Source organism: Callithrix jacchus, chromosome 21 (genome assembly GCF_049354715.1).
Source record: "Callithrix jacchus isolate 240 chromosome 21, calJac240_pri, whole genome shotgun sequence".
Taxonomy (NCBI): domain Eukaryota; kingdom Metazoa; phylum Chordata; class Mammalia; order Primates; family Cebidae; genus Callithrix; species Callithrix jacchus.
In genome coordinates this window covers 24,782,501-24,799,517 of record NC_133522.1, presented here as the reverse complement: position 1 = coordinate 24,799,517, position 17,017 = coordinate 24,782,501, and the positions used below count along the sequence as shown (strand labels likewise).

At 37.9% G+C, this 17,017-nt stretch overlaps 1 protein-coding gene across 8 annotated transcripts in view; it reads left to right on the top strand.

The window, feature by feature from the left end:
* C21H21orf91 (chromosome 21 C21orf91 homolog) overlaps positions 1–17,017 on the top strand; it is a 36,140-nt gene that overhangs the window by 11,672 nt on the left and 7,451 nt on the right. For all 8 annotated transcript variants that reach the window (XM_078358594.1, XM_078358593.1, XM_035283241.3 and 5 more), the window contains exon 3: positions 16,188–16,724. In XM_078358594.1, coding sequence (XP_078214720.1) covers positions 16,188–16,724 — 537 coding nt within the window. The remainder of the gene's footprint in view (positions 1–16,187; positions 16,725–17,017) is intronic.

The following is a 17,017-nucleotide window of genomic DNA, read 5'->3' as shown; positions in this document are numbered from 1 at the left end:
GTAACATGCAATACCTGAAGTCTAATTTGTCTTAGACCAAAGAACACTGTGTTCTTTCTTAAACTAAAAAGCATTTCTTCACAGACATTTTTTCAATCTGTTAAGTTTTCACTACTTAAAAGGATAATTTTGTTTTTCTCAAAATAAAATTTCCTTATTTTATTAAAAAACAATACCTAATATAAGAAAACCGAATACAGAAAGCAAAAAGATAGATTCATAATTCTCCCTGTTTACTCATACTCTCTTAATATTTGTGGTGTTCTAAGTTTTCTGCAGTACAGCATGGGGGCAGAGGGTAACAATGTTTTGAAAACATTTTTGTGTTTAAACATTTGTGTTTAAAAAGTGAAATGAGGCTGTATATACCATTTAATAATTAGGCCTTTCATGTAATATATTAGGAGCATCTTTTTTTCTGTTAACAGGTAAAGTTTTGTTTACATCATTTTTTTTTGCATCCCATTGTACCACAATTTGTTTAACCAGTTTTCCATTGATAAATATTTAGCTCGTGTTCAATTTCCAGTACTAAAATCTTTTTATACATTCATCTTTTTTGCTTGTCTGATTAAATTCCCATTGTAGGTAGCTTAAATTCTCAAAGGTAGACTCTGGGTCAAATGGATGCCCCAATTTGCAGTCCTGTCATTTGTTTTAATGTCTTTCCTCCACTACTTAATTGATGCCATGTATTCCATTATGTTAAAAAGTATTTTACATTATGGAAAAAAATGTATTGTACCTTAGTTCTGCAACCCCTTTGTTTAGATCATAGTTTTTTTGGTTTTTTTTTTTAAACTCTAGAATTGCTATGATGCAGTTATGACAGGTAGCCCCAGTGTTTAACGATATTAACCCCAACTTGAGATAGAATTCAGGCTCCTAGGTATAAGTCAGTATGTTAGTCCCCAGCAATAGCTTCTTATTCTTGTCTCTGTGTAGCATCATCAAAAGAAATGCTTGGCTAGGAACAGTGCCTCATGCTTGTAATCCCAGCATTTTGGGACGCCAAGGTAGGAGGGTAGCTTGAGCTCACGAGTTTAAGACCAGCCTGGACAACATAGTAAAACCCTATCTCTACTATATGTATGAAAAAATTATACAGGCGGGGTGACACATACCTCTGTAGTTCCAGGGGACTCAGGAGGCTGAGATGGGAGGATTGGTTGAGCCCTTGAGCCCAGGAGATTGAGGCTGCAATAAGCTGTTATTGTGCCACTGCACTCCAGCTTGGGCAAAAGAGCAAGACTCTGTCTCAAAAAACAAAAAAAAAATCAGAAAGATAAATGCTTGTAGGTATGATTAAAATATAGATTGACTAAAACATATATTGGCATAATACTACATATTTGTAGTTCACATTGGTTTAAACTGTAATTGCTTTTTTTTTTTTTTTTTTTTTTTTTTTTTAAAGAGAGGCAGGGTTTTACCATATTGCTTAGGTTGGTCTCGAACTCCTGAACTGAGGTGATACACCCACCTCGGCCTCCCAAACTGCTGAGATTGATTACAGGCATGAGCCACTGCACCCAGCTGAACTGTAATTTCTTATATCTGTTTTAGCATTTTGCAATATGATTTATCAGTTACTGCATTTTTTTATTTTTAGTTGTAGTCTTACCAAATGGTTGGTTGAGTTGCACTGATAGTTTCTCAAATCAGCCTTAACTTTCACCATTTACTACATTCTGTAGTAATTGAATTCTAAATGCCTCAAATTCACTAGTATATTTCCATTAGATGCTGTTATAAAGCACTTAAGAAATAATTAACTAGAATTTCAGAAACAGTGATTCAAATATATGCAGAGAAGTTGAGTTGCAAAACTTACGTTTCATAGTTAGAGATGAGCTTTTCATTTTATTTTTCAAGAAAATAGATCACTTCCTCAGAACTTAAGTTGAGCAGGTGACAGTTCAGGAGATGAAGGGTAGAGACAGAGTTAATCACATTTCTTCCTTTCAAATCGTAAATTTGCTTCGTCATAATGTGCCCTCATTCATCTGGTTATTATGATAAAGGCATTTTTTAAGGTTATCTTTCAAGCAACATCTTTTTAACCTTGTCTATCATTAGGAAACTTTTGTTGTGTTTTTGTTTTGCTGTAAGTCGTTGTCTTCATATGCCCCATGTAAGTGGATATTTAAAACTAGTAATTTAATTAGAGTTAATTTGCATAGCTTTTTAGGTGTCTGATGACAGTTTCACGCACAAATTTTTTTAGAATAAATGTCAGTACCTTCACTTAAAGCCTTCAGGAGAATATGGAACAAGTAGAGGTTTACTTGGGTCCATTAGATTATTGGCTTGAACCTTTTTATAACATAATGTTAATTGATTGTACCATTTAAACCTTATAGCATAAATATGATTTATTTTACCAGAAAAACAAATTTAGCTTTCTATATTGTGCTGTGGTGAGTGTAATATCCCATATTGATATATCAGTACACTGGCTGATGTGTACCTGGTCAACAAGGTGAAACTCTGTCTCTACCAAAAATACAAAAATTAGCCAGGCATGGTAGTATTCATCTGTAATCCCAGCTACTCAGGAGACTGAGGCAGGATAATGGCTTCAACCTGGGAGGCAGAGGTTGCAGTGAGCCAAGATCAAACCACTGCACTCTAGCCTGTGCAACAAGAGTAAAACTCCATCTAAAAAAACTATATATATATAGTTATCACAGTATGATTTTAAAAGAAACAGTGGTAGTTTCTATCCATGTTCTCTTTCCAAGTACCCTTTTACGTAGTTACCTATGGACAAGCTGCCTTGTCCAATTCAGTAGCCTAGCCACATTGTGTTCATTTTAATTAAAACTAAAACTTTAGTTCTTCAGTCACACTAGCTACTTTTCAAATGCTAAATAGCCATTTGTGGCTAGTGGCTACCTTATTGTATAGCTCAGATATACAACTTGTCCATCATCACAGAAAGTTCTGTTGGGCATTGGTGTTTTAAAAAAAAAAAAAAAAAAAGATAGGTAGCTACATTAAGTAGTAGAAATGAGTTTGGATTCGTTTTGTGCCTGTTTAGTAATAAGCAGTTGTTCTGTAGATGTCTGTTCCCAACTTTCCAAGTGTTAGAATAAAAAAGCAAAATTCGGACTCAAGATGGCACTGTGAGAACAACCCAGGATTGGAGCTCGCGTTGAATCCGCAAACGGTGAGTCAGAGCTGCATTTCCAGACTGATCTTTGTTGCCCACAGAACGGGGAAACTCCCAAGTATAAAAAGACACGGGACGCCAGGCAGTAGGTCTGCCTGGTGAAGCCGGCAGCCGGGGCGGCGTCGGCCGGCGTCGGCCGGCCCTACCCAGCAATCCCCACAGGGCGCACTTGTCCGGGTGCCTTGTTGAACCGGCAACCTGAGACTTGAGAAGGCTGGACTTGAGACTGAACGAGACTTGGACAGTAGCCCAGCCCAGGGGATTGCAGGGACAGATCGTTTGGGATACCCAGTGGGACGAACAAAACCGCGATTTCAAACTATCCCGAGCAGACGGTCCAAGACGCTCTGTGGGGGAGGGGCGTCCACCACTACCGAGGCAACCTGCCCCAACTGAGATACACGCCCACTGCTGACGCAGCCAGCCGTTGCCGAGGCAACCCACCCCAACTGAGATACACGCCCACTGCTGACGCAGCCAGCCGTTGCCGAGGCTACCCACCCCAACTGAGATACACGCCCACTGCTGACAGCCAGCCGTTGCCGAGGCAACCCGCCCCAACTGAGATACACGCCCACTGCTGACGCAGCCTGCCATTGCTGAGGCAACATGCTACAATGAAGAGACTCCACCACAGGGCGTGGCGGAGACGACAGCAGAGCCTGCAGGAACAGGGCGAATCACACAACAGCACGGCGGAGCCTCGGCAACCAAACAGTGGCTAGTCTGCCTTCTAGTTGGGCAGGACACCTCATCGAACATCCAAAAATAAAGCCCAAAGCCCTCAACACAGAGCATTTGAGAAAAAAAAAAAGGGGGTTTTCTAATGAGCTCTGGTGCAGCAGAATCAAACATAGCAGCCTAACAGCCCTGAAGGAACAACAGAGTGCACAGCTCAGCAATTAAACCCCTATAAAGTACAAACTGTCTCCTCAAGCAGCTCCCTGACCCCTCTATATCCAAAAGACTGACATTAGGCAGGCATCATCCTGGGACAAAGAGAGCAGGAAAAGAAACTGGTAGCATCCCTCGCTGTGCCACAGCTGCTAGAGGTGCACCCCAGACAAGCAGGGTCTGGAGTGGACCTCAGCAGTCGTACAGCGAAGGGGCTAGACTGGTACAAGGAAAACCAAGCAACAGAAATACTTCATCATCAACATTCTGGGTGTCCACTCAGAGACCCAATCGAAAAGTCAGCAACTACGCAGACGACCAGCGGACAAATCCACAAAGATGGGAAGAAACCAGCGCAAAAAGGAGGAAAACACCCGAAACCAGAACACCTCGCCTCCTAGAAAGGACCAAAACTCCTCACCAGCAAGGGAACAAAGCTGGATGGAGAATGACTGTGACGAAATGACGGAATTAGACTTCAGAAGATGGATAATAAGAAACTTCTGTGAACTAAAAGATCATGTATTAAATCAATGCAAAGAAACTAAGAACCTTGAAAAAAGATTTGAAAAAAGATTCGAGGAAATGATAACAAGAATGGATAACTTAGAGAGGAATATGAATGAATTAAAGGAGCTGAAAAACACAATACGAGAACTTCACGAAGCAAACACAAGTTTCAATAGCCGAATTGACCAAGCAGAGGAAAGAATATCTGAAGTCGAAGACCAACTCAATGAAATAAAACGACAAACCAAGATCAGAGAAAAAAGTGCAAAAAGGAATGAACAAAGTCCCCAAGAAATGTGGGACTATGTGAAAAGACCTAACCTACGTTTGATAGGTGTACCAGAAGGGGACGAAGACAATGAATCCAAGCTGGAAAATACTCTTCAGGACATCATCCAGGAAAATTTCCCCCACCTAGCAAGACAAGCCAACACTCAATTGCAGGAAATACAGAGAACACCACAAAGATATTCCGCAAGAAGAGCAACCCCAAGGCACATAATCGTCAGATTCAACAGGGTTGAAATAAAGGAGAGAATACTAAGGGCAGCCAGAGAGAAAGGTCGGGTCACCCACAAAGGGAAGCCCATCAGACTCACAGCAGATCTCTCGGCAGAAACACTACAAGCCAGAAGAGAGTGGGGGCCAATATTCAACATTCTTAAAGAAAAGAACTTTCAACCCAGAATTTCATATCCAGCCAAACTAAGCTTCAGAAGTGAAGGAAAAATAAAATCCTTTGCGAACAAGCAAGTACTCAGAGATTTTGTCACCACCAGGCCTGCTTTACAAGAGCTCCTAAAAGAGGCACTACACATAGAAAGGATCAACCAGTACCAGCCATTCCAAAATCACACTGAATGCTAAAGAGCTTCAACATAATGAAGAATCTACAACAACTAACAGGAAAAACAGCCACTTAGCATCAAAATTGCAGTATCAAATTCACACATAACAATATTAACCCTAAATGTAAATGGACTAAATGCACCAATCAAAAGACACAGACTGGCAAATTGGATAAAAATCCAAAACCCATCAGTGTGCTGTATCCAGGAAACCCATCTCACATGCAAGGATACACAAAGGCTCAAAATGAAGGGATGGAGGAAGATTTACCAAGCTAATGAAAAGCAAAAAAAAGCAGGAGTTGCAGTTCTCATCTATGATAAAATAGACTTTAAAGCAACAAAGATCAAAAGAGACAAAGAAGGCCATTACATAATGGTAAAAGGATCGCTACAACAACAAGAGCTAACGATCCTAAACATATATGGACCCAATGCAGGAGCACCCAGATACATAAGGCAAGTTCTTAATGACTTAAAAAAGGACTTAGACTCCCACACAATAATAATGGGAGACGTTAACACTCCACTGTCAATACTAGACAGATCAACCAGACAGAAAATCAACAAGAATATCCAGGGCTTGAACTCACACCTGGAGCAAGCAAACCTGATAGACATTTACAGAACTCTCCACCCAAATCCACAGAATACACATTCTTCTCACCACCACATCACACCTACTCTAAAATTGACCACATAATTGGAAGTAAAGCCCAAATCCACAGAATACACATTTTTCTCAGCACCACATCACACCTACTCTAAAATTGACCACATAATTGGAAGTAAAGCACTGCTCAGCAAATGCAAAACAACTGAAATCATAACAAACAGCCTCTCAGACCATAGTGCAATCAAGTTAGAACTCAGAATTCAGAAACCGACCCAGAACCGCACAGCTTCATGGAAACTGAACAACGGGCTCTTGAATGTTGACTGGGTAAACAACGAAATGAAGGCAGAAATAAAGAAGTTCTTCGAAACCAATGAGAACGAAGACACAACGTGCCAGAACCTCTGGGACACATTTAAAGCAGTCTCTAGAGGAAAGTATATAGCAATAAGTGCCCATATGAGGAGAATGGAGAGATCCAAAATTGACACCCTATCGTCAAAATTGAAAGAGCTAGAGGAGCAAGATCAAAAAAACTCAAAACCCAGCAGAAGACAAGAAATAACTAAGATCAGAGCTGAGCTGAGCTGAAGGAGATTGAGACACGAAAAACCCTTCAAAAAATCAATAAATCCAAGAGCTGGTTTTTTGAAAAGATCAACAAAATAGACAGACCACTAGCCAGATTGATTAAAAAGAAAAGAGAGAACAACCAAATAGATGCAATCAAAAATGATAAAGGGGAAATCACCACAGATTCCACAGAAATTCAAACCATCATCAGAGAATATTACAAACAACTCTATGCACATAAACTAGTAAACCTGGAAGAAATGGATAAATTCCTGGACTCCTGTGTCCTCCCAAGCCTAAACCAGGAGGAAGCTGAAACTATGAATAGACCAATAACAAGGTCTGAAGTCGAGGCAGCAATTAAGAGCCTACCTCACAAAAAAAGCCCAGGTCCAGACGGGTTCACAGCCGAATTCTACCAGACACACAAGGAGGAGCTGGTACCATTCCTTCTAAAACTATTTCAAACAATCCAAAAAGAGGGAATCCTTCCCAAATCATTTTATGAGACCAATATCATCCTGATACCAAAACCCGGCAGAGACCCAACGAGAAAAGAAAACTTCAGGCCAATATCCATGATGAACATAGATGCAAAAATCTTCAATAAAATATTGGCAAGCCGATTGCAACAGCAAATCAAAAAACTTATTCATCATGATCAAGTAGGATTCATCCCGGGAATGCAAGGCTGGTTCAACATAGGCAAGTCTATAAACGTAATTCACCACATAAACAGAACCAAAAACAAAAACCACATGATTATCTCAATTGACGCAGAGAAGGCATTTGACAAAATTCAACAGCCCTTTATGCTAAAAACCCTCAATAAACTCGGTATCGATGGAACGTATCTCAAAGTAATAAAAGCTATTTATGACAAACCAACAGCCAATATCATACTGAATGGGCAAAAACTGGAAGCATTCCCTTTGAAATCTGGCACTAGACAAGGATGCCCTCTCTCACCACTCCTATTCAATATAGTACTGGAAGTTCTAGCCAGAGCAATCAGGCAAGAAAAAGAAATAAAGGGTATTCAAATAGGAAAGGTGGAAGCCAAATTGTCTCTATTTGCAGACGACATGATAGTATACCTAGAAGACCCCATTGCCTCAGCCCAAAAACTCCTGAAACTGATAAGCAACTTCAGCAAAGTCTCAGGATATAAAATCAATGTGCAAAAATCACAAGCATTCGTCTACACCAACAACAGACTTAAAGAAAGCCAAATCAAGAGCGAACTGCCATTCGCAATTGCTACAAAAAGAATAAAATACCTTGGAATACAACTCACAAGGAACGTAAGAGACCTCTTCAAGGAGAACTACAAACCACTGCTCAACGAAATCAGAGAGGACACAAACAGATGGAGAAACATTCCATGTTCATGGTTAGGAAGAATTAATATCGTGAAAATGGCTATACTGCCTGAAGTAATTTACAGAATCAACGCTATCCCCATCAAGCTACCACTGACTTTCTTCACAGAACTGGAAAAAACCACCATGAACTTCATATGGAACCAAAAGAGAGCCCGCATAGCCAAGTCAATTCTAAGCAAAAAGAACACAGCGGGGGGCATCACACTACCGGATTTCAAACTATACTACAAGACTACAGTAATCCAAACAGCATGGTACTGGTACCAAAACAGAGATATAGACCAATGGAACAAAACAGAGGCACCGGAGGCAACACAACATACATACAACTATACAATCTTTGATAAACCTGACAAAAACAAGCAGTGGGGAAAGGATTCCATGTTTAACAAATGGTGTTGGGAAAACTGGCTAGCCATGTGCAGAAAGCAGAAACTGGACCCCTTCTTGACACCTTACACTAAAATTAACTCCAGATGGATTAAAGACTTAAGCATAAGACCTGGCACCATAAAAACCCTAGAAGGAAATCTAGGCAAAACTATCCAGGACATAGGAGTAGGCAAGGACTTTATGAACAAAACACCAAAAGCATTGGCAACAAAAGCCAAAATAGACAAATGGGACCTAATCAAACTCCACAGCTTCTGCACGGCAAAAGAAATTGTCACTAGAGTGGATCGGCAACCAACAGAATGGGAAAAAATTTTCGCAGTCTACCCATCTGACAACGGGCTGATATCCAGAATTTACAAAGAACTCAAACAGATTTACAGGAAAAAAACAAGCCCATTCAAAAGTGGGCAAAGGATAGGAACAGACACTTTACGAAAGAAGACATATATGAGGCCAACAATCATATGAAAAAATGCTCATCATCACTGGCCATCAGAGAGATGCAAATCAAAACCACATTGAGATACCATCTCACGCCAGGTAGAATGGCGATCATTAAAAAATCTGGAGACAACAGATGCTGGAGAGGATGTGGAGAAAAAGGAACACTTCTACACTGTTGGTGGGAGTGTAAATTAGTTCAACCATTGTGGAAGACAGTGTGGCGATTCCTCAAGGCCTTAGAAATAGAAATTCCATTTGACCCAGCAATCCCATTACTGTGTATATATCCAAAAGACTATAAATCGTTCTACTATAAGGACGCATGTACACGAATGTTCATTGCAGCACTGTTTACAATAGCAAAGACCTGGAATCAACCCAAATGCCCATTGATAATAGACTGGATTGGAAAAATGTGGCACATATACACCATGGAATATTATGCAGCAATCAGAAATGATGAGTTCGTGTGGTTTGTAGGGACATGGATGAATCTGGAGAACATCATCCTCAGCAAACTGACACAAGAACAGAAAATGAAACACCGCATATTCTCACTCATAGGTGGGTGATGAAAAATGAAAACACATGGACACAGAAAGGGGAGTACTAAACACTGGGGTGTATTGGGGGGAAAAGGGGAGGGCCAGTGGGAGGGGGTGGTGGGGAGGGATAGCCTGGGGAGAAATGCCAAATGTGGGTGAAGGGGAGAAGAAAAGCAAAGCACACTGCCATGTGTGTACCTACGCAACTGTCTTGCATGCTCTGCTCATGTACCCCAAAACCTAAAATCCAATTATTAAAAAAAAAAAAAAAAAATGTTGATAAAGGAACTTTCACAAAAATCAAAAAAAAAAAAAAGCAAAATTCACTGAGAGAGGTTTTCTTTTTGACAAGTCATTTGCAATGTTTACCTTCTATCAATAAAAGATCTCAGCTCTGCTCTGGCATCCTTGGTTGAGGATAAGGTTTATCATTGTCTCTCTGAACTCTTAGCTTATTGAAATTTACCCTTACAATTCATTTATTAGATTAAGCTGCTTTAATTAACTGCTTTAATCTTTAGCACACACAGGAACTTTTAAATGGCATGCACATCTCTAAGCTGAAATCTGCCATCTAAAGACCACCATTAATAAATCTTTATTTAGGACAGTAATTCTCAAAATGTGGTAAAGTAAGTTTCTGAACCCATCTGTATATTGATTGGCTTCATATGATTGCCAATATTTTGTCTGCTACCAAGAGATAAGCAGTTACCTTTTATTTTTAAATGGTATGTTGGGTACTTGAATATGGGAGACTCTATTTAAATCATTTAAGTGGCTCCTGAGTTAGCTAAAGGCATGAAGGCAAGGAAATGAGGTACTTTTTGTCACAGTACTTTCTAAGATACCTGGGACAGCTAATAAAAAAATTTAAGAGGCAGATGCCTGTCCTGTTGTGGGTTTAGGAAGGAAGGAGATACTCTTAACTGTTCATCCTTGCCTTTCACTTTCATTGTAATCTTCTGCCTTGGTCACATGTCAGAATAGACAAACTGAGCATCCTCCCACTAAGTGGCAGTACTTGGCAATAGATATAATGGTAATAACTCTTATTGAATTATTGCTTGGCTGCCGCTTCCTCATCAAATACATAGTTGTCTAGTCGAATTGAGCACCAAACCATCATTGGGGCAAATAGTATTTACACTGCAGCAATCCAGCCTAGTCTCAGTACAGTAAAGATGACCTGACATGGATTTGGAGCCTGCAGGATCACAAGTACATGTGCTTTCATTAAGGAAATAAGAAGAACTATTTGGAATTGAAGAGTATATACCCTGTTCAGCAGTCAGTTCCTGCCAGATCCTCTCATTTTGTTTTTAATTTTTCTCTTTAAAGTATTTGTGGGCTAAACAAAATTTACAGTATGGATCCAGCTTTCAGTCTTTGGGAGTGCCACCTCTACCCACAGGGCTTTTCCTTTAATCTTTTCATCAGGAATGATTGTCTGCTCCTCAAAAATAAGTAACATTTTAATCCATTTTCTTTCTTAATAAGATAGAAGTTGGCTACCTCCCGTTTTTTACAGTGAACACTTGCTTAAAGAAGCACAAGATTACTGTTACTTAATACAGACAACAAATACATATTCAAGTACCTATACTCCCTTTCTCAGCACCGAAGATAAATCATCACAAAAAGAAAAGCACCTCTAATCTTGGAAAATTATTTAGGCTGGGTAAAATGTGAGCCTCCATAAAAGGTTTTTCTCTTTTTTTTATGAGACAGGGTCTCACTCTGTTGCCCAGGCTACAGAGAGTATAGTGTCGCAATCACGGCTTACTGCAACCTCCGCCTCCCAGGCCCAAGTGATTCTCCTACATCAGCCTCCCAAGTAGCTGGGACTTCAGGTGCATGCACCATGCTGGGCTAATTTTTCTATTTTTTTGTAGAGATAGGGTTTCACAATGTTGCCCAGACTGCTCTTGAACTTCTGGAGTCAAGCAGTCCACCTGTCTTGGCCTCTCAAAGTGCTGGGATTACGGGCATGAGTCACCACATCTGGCCAAAAAATACTATACTTTGAAGCAAAACTGCATGTATTATTGCACAAATAAGTTTTATGTTTTAAGGAAATCTGCTTAAAATTTTTTCACAACATGTTAACCAGAAACTTAAATTAATTTTTCTTGCATTATTTAAACATTAAGAAAGAACACATAAACCCACCATTTAGCAAACCCATACTCCCAGTTCCCTGATTCTGCTCAAAGTTTGAGGTAAAAGTTGGAGTGCTTGCTTTCTTAGTGCTTTCCAGTCTCCTACTGACATGATACATCACATCCACTGATGGTTGTATTGTATTTGCTCTCCCTGTGGAGTACCCGATTATAGGAAGCCAGTCATTTGATTGGGAAATAGAATATGTAATCAAATTCAAAATATAGGCTGATCGATTGACCACGAAATGTGTAAGGGAGTCAGATGAATATCATTCATGGACATTTTGTTGGTTCTAGGTCTCTGCTGTTGTGAACAGTGCTGCAGTAAACATATGTGTGCATGTGTCTTTGTAGTAGAATGATTTATAATCCTTTGGGTATATGCCCAGTAATGGGATTGCAGGGTCAAATGGTATTTCTGGCTTTAGATCCTCAAGGACTTGCCACACTGTCTTCCACAATGGTTGAACATTAGTTCAACGCACCAACAATGTAAGTGTTCCTATTTCTTTACATCCTTTCCAGCATCTGTTGAGAAACCCATGCTTAAAAAATGATAATAAGATTAAAACTTTTGGTTGCCAGTTAAGGTCTCAGTTCGTTAATAATGACTTTATGACCAAAAAAAACAGTGACATGGATGTCTTTGAAATGTCTTAATATGTTGGCCTTCAAATTTTTTATTATCAAGGAAATTATAGTGCAGTCCTGGTTGAACTGGTTTGGAAATTCTTATAACTCAGTTCCTCAGAAGTATCAACTGATTGTATTGCATTTAGATTCATTTCCTTTCAAAAGCTACTTAGGAAACAAATTAGTGCTCAGAGCTGTTTACACTTGTAAATGCAATTAAAATTGAAAAGTCAGTTGGGAAACTCACTGGGATCTCTTGATAAGAGCAGCGGTTGTTTCTACTATAATAATTTGAACTGGTGAGGTAAAATAAATAACTTCAAGAGTTTATAAAATGATATGTGTATTACCATGCACATTAAGTAAACTATTCACGTTATTTTCTAGATTAAAAAGTAATTTTTTTCAAGTATATGAGGTAGTCAGTGTATTATATTCTTTGAAGTTTTTGTTTCCTCTGCTACTGCCATGCGGGATATTTTTAAATATGCTTATAAAACAAATGTTTCCAATTGAACTTTAAAAACTAGTCAAGTTTTTAAGTTTTAGTATAACTGACATAACTAAGGAAATTAAAGGTACATATCTAAATGAATGAGCTACAGTTAACATAGAACAGTCTTCTAGTATATGTTCTGTTTGTAAATTTCTATTTTAAAAATATATAATCGAGGAGAAATTCATGATTTTCTTTGGCAGATTGATGCCACAGGAATGCCATTTCTGTATCAGTGCCACTGATAAGTTCTTTAGACTAATAGCCCATTAGACTAAATACAGGAGTAACTTCACTGAAAGATGCCTTTAATTACCCACTGAGCAGCGTGGCAGAACTGCACATTCTGGTTCCCTTGCCAGGAGAGACCTTGTAAGGGACCTTGAGTGATAATTGGTTTGTTTTTGCTGTTTTAAAATATAATTTTAATTTTCTTTTATGTATTTAACTGCTTTTGAGTACCCACTATGTGCCAGGCATTTTGACATTGAGAATATGTATGAGTAAGATAGATACGGTCTGTATTTTTCACAAAAAGTACATTTTGCCAGAAATACAGGCCAGGAAAGAGGCAATTATAAAATCTGGTGTAATAAACTCAGATGTTTGGGTTAGTCAAGGCTTCTTAAGGGAAATGAGAACTAGGCAGGAGGGGATGATAATCATGACTCAAATTTGTAGTGGGAGTGGTACTGGAGTGAAGCAGAAGGATTTAAGATCTTGTAGGTGCTAGATTTTATGGGGGAGAAATCTGTTAAGATGGTCAGCAAAATATCCAAGATTGCAGGGAGTGAAAAGCTTTCAAGGAGGACACCCAGGTTTCTTCCTTGAGTGGTTGGTGTTGCCATACTCAGTAAGAGGATCAGCTTTAGAGTTGTGTGGTGAGAGAGGAAGAGGAGTTAATGTTCAGTAAGGTGAGTTTGGGGAGCCAGTAGGTACATCTAAGTAGAAATTATATTACATGAAACATTAAGAAGAAACAGTGGCTAAAAAACTTTACAAGTCCACATTATTGTTCAGATATTTATTATACTGACCTGTTGTTGAACATCTACAATACATCAGAGAATTAGTTATTTAATGTAATTACTTTTTCATCTTGTTTTAATATAATTTCTGGAGTTTCTGTATAAATGCTAAAAAACCTACAAAATTTAACAATATTAATTACTTTCTATAGCCTAGTTCACAACCTTTTTTATATGCTGAAGAATTTCATTTCATATAAATTGGAGGAGAAACTTCTATTTCAACTAAATCATTGTTACATAGAGCTGAGGCAGTAGACTGAGAATGAGACCATTTACTGTTTTGAGGAATTAGCTAACCATCTGTTGGCAACAAGACCTAAAAGAGTTTGCAGAGAATAGGGGAGCTCTTTAATAAATGCTACAGTTAGTAATAGGCAAGTTTCAGGTTCTCTCTGCATACTGGTGTTTCCCAGAAAAGTAAGCATTGGAAACAAATAGCAGAATGCAACCATTTTTGCTTTGCGATAACTACTATTTTTGTCTTATTACCTAAAATGTGTAATAAAACTTTTAATAAAACAGGGCTTGTGAGTTTCCTTTTTATGACAATTTACCAGTTTTGAAGATGTATATACTCTATTATCAAATAAAGCTTTGAGAATTATCCTGTACATATTCTAATGTTGCTGGAAATTTGACCTAATCAGATAATAACTGGTAGAAATGTATACATGTTCACAATTGCGGTACAAGGAACAAAGTAGTAAATAAAATGTGTATTAAATTCTGTTTAAGTTTCTAACAATTTTTGTGCTAATTGGAAGAAACGAGGCTCAGATATTTAAGTTTACCTCGTGAAAGTAGTTGTTTACATGTGTTAATAATATTAATGTGTTTTAGAGGTCTGTTCACATAGCTTACAGTTACTGTTGAGGGAACTGATAACCAATTTAACACTTGGTTTTGACAGTCTCACCAAGTCCCACCATTGGCTGATGTTATATATTTTTTTTAAAAAATTAGGCCGGGCACAGTGGCTCACGCCTATAATCCCAGCACTTTGGGAGGCCAAGGTGGTGGATCACGAGGTCAAGAGGTCGAGACCATCCTGGTCAACATGGTGAAACCCCGTCTCTCCTAAAAATACAAAAAATTAGCTGGGCATGGTGGCACATGCCTGTAATCCCAGCTACTCAGGAGGCTGAGGCAGGAGAATTGCTTGAACCCAGGAGGCGGAGGTTGCGGTGAGCCGAGATCGCACCATTGCACTCCAGCCTGGATAACAAGAGCGAAACTCCTGTCTCAAAAAAAAAAATTAATATTTACAAGTATGTTAATACTTGATTTCATACCATTAAAGTGCAAATGCTTCATTATCTTTCTTTTAGTAGACTTTGGAGTTCACATAATAAAATCACTGAGTTCAGTTTTCAAAAGCAAAGGATTAATTACAGAATGTATTTTTTTCTGATGAATCAGCTAAAACTTTTTTTTAAACTAGCTCCTGAGTGGCTCTCCACTTACTCCATTTAAAAAGCTAAGCTGATTTAAACTGTTTAGTTCTGGCAGACATAAATTTTTAGGTCCACATTCCTGATTCACCTTCAATATAAAAGTAGCACTGTTTGACTTTAATAATATGATTTGAACTTATAAAAATGTGTGAATATATTCTGTATTTTGAAATGTATTTTATATTTGAAAAGATATTCTGTATTTTTAAAAAACAAGGTTGCATCTGCATAAACTAAGTTGGGAGATATGAAAGTAATATTAATATTTCTGTTATTTGTGGTATATAATGAATATTTGTGAGTTGAGGAATTACTGGCTATTGGATCTTGACAGATGGAATTTACTGCTATATGAAAAATGATTGTGTATTATACATTTTTTCTAGGATATAAAATTATAAGGTTTTAGTAAGTATAAAACGGAAACGTGAAAATTGTTAGATGCTTTTTCTTAAAAAATAAATCTAAATAGTTTATTGAATTTTTTACTTTTGTTAATTTGTAATTTTCTGGTTCTGGTTTATTTCTCTCCAGTTAAACATAACTCATAATTTAGGAACGTGATTTACTATGTTTTGGAGAGAAAAAAAACTTGTTGAGCATTTCTGTTATTGAACCTTATAATATTATAGACATTTTTACAAGTGTCTACTTGAGAAGTTTTAATGAAGAAAGCGCTATAATGTAAAGGCCAAGAATCTGTAAAGGAAAATTGCTGGGTTCAGTAGTAGTTTTTTATATTGTGCGGTAACATCTCTGGGCTAAGATTAAAATTGAATAATTAAGTTCCTTAGAAAGGTTCTGCTATTCATAAGAATTTAATATTACTGAATATAATAAGTTAAATTGAAGCAGAAATTATTAGGCCACATTGTATATTAATACTGATATTCTTTAGCATTTTTCTTCTAATTCACAGACTATCAAAGACGCTGATTTTACTAAGATTTGTATATTCTTAAAGTGATTTAAAGAAGAAAACACAATTCTTCAAGTCTTCTGTCTCTCTTTTTCTTCCATAGGAGTACCAAAGTCTAATCTCTTGCACACCAAATCATTAAGGGGCCATAAAGACTGCTTTGAAAAATACCATTTAATTGCAAACCAGGGTTGTCCTCAATCTAAGCTTTCAAAAAGTACTTATGAAGAAGTCAAAACCATTTTGAGTAAGAAGATAAACTGGATTGTACAATATGCACAAAATAAGGATCTGGATTCAGGTTCTGAATGTTCTAAAAACCGCCAGCATCATCTGTTTAATTTCAGGCATAAGCCAGAAGAAAAATTACTTCCACAGTTTGACTCCCAAGTACCAAAATATTCTGCAAAATGGGTAGATGGAAGTGCAGGTGGCATCTCTAACTGTACACAAAGAATTTTGGAGCAGAGGGAAAATACAGACTTTGGACTTGCTATGTTACAAGATTCAGGTGCCACTTTGTGTCATAACAGTGTATTGTGGTCTCATAGTCACAACCAGGCACAGAACAAAGAAGAGACAATCTCTAGTCCAGAGGCTAATGTCCAGACCCAGCATCCACATTACAGCAGAGAGGAATGTAAGTAAAATGGGGAGAAAAGTAAAAGTTGGGTGGTTTGGGGTTTTTTTACATTTGTATAAATGTATAATGGCTCAAGAATTTTACTGTGGAATTGTAGATTTGGTAAACATTGTATTTAAATAACAGGTTCACCTTAGCAAAAATGAGATATCTTAAAACTTTTCATTCACTGGAATTCTCCTATGTTCTAAGCATTGAAGTTAGGCAGTTTCCATGTTTGTTGTGCCATTCATTTAAAATGAGTACACTAAATAGAATCAACAAACTGTGAATTGGAACATCTAGGACTT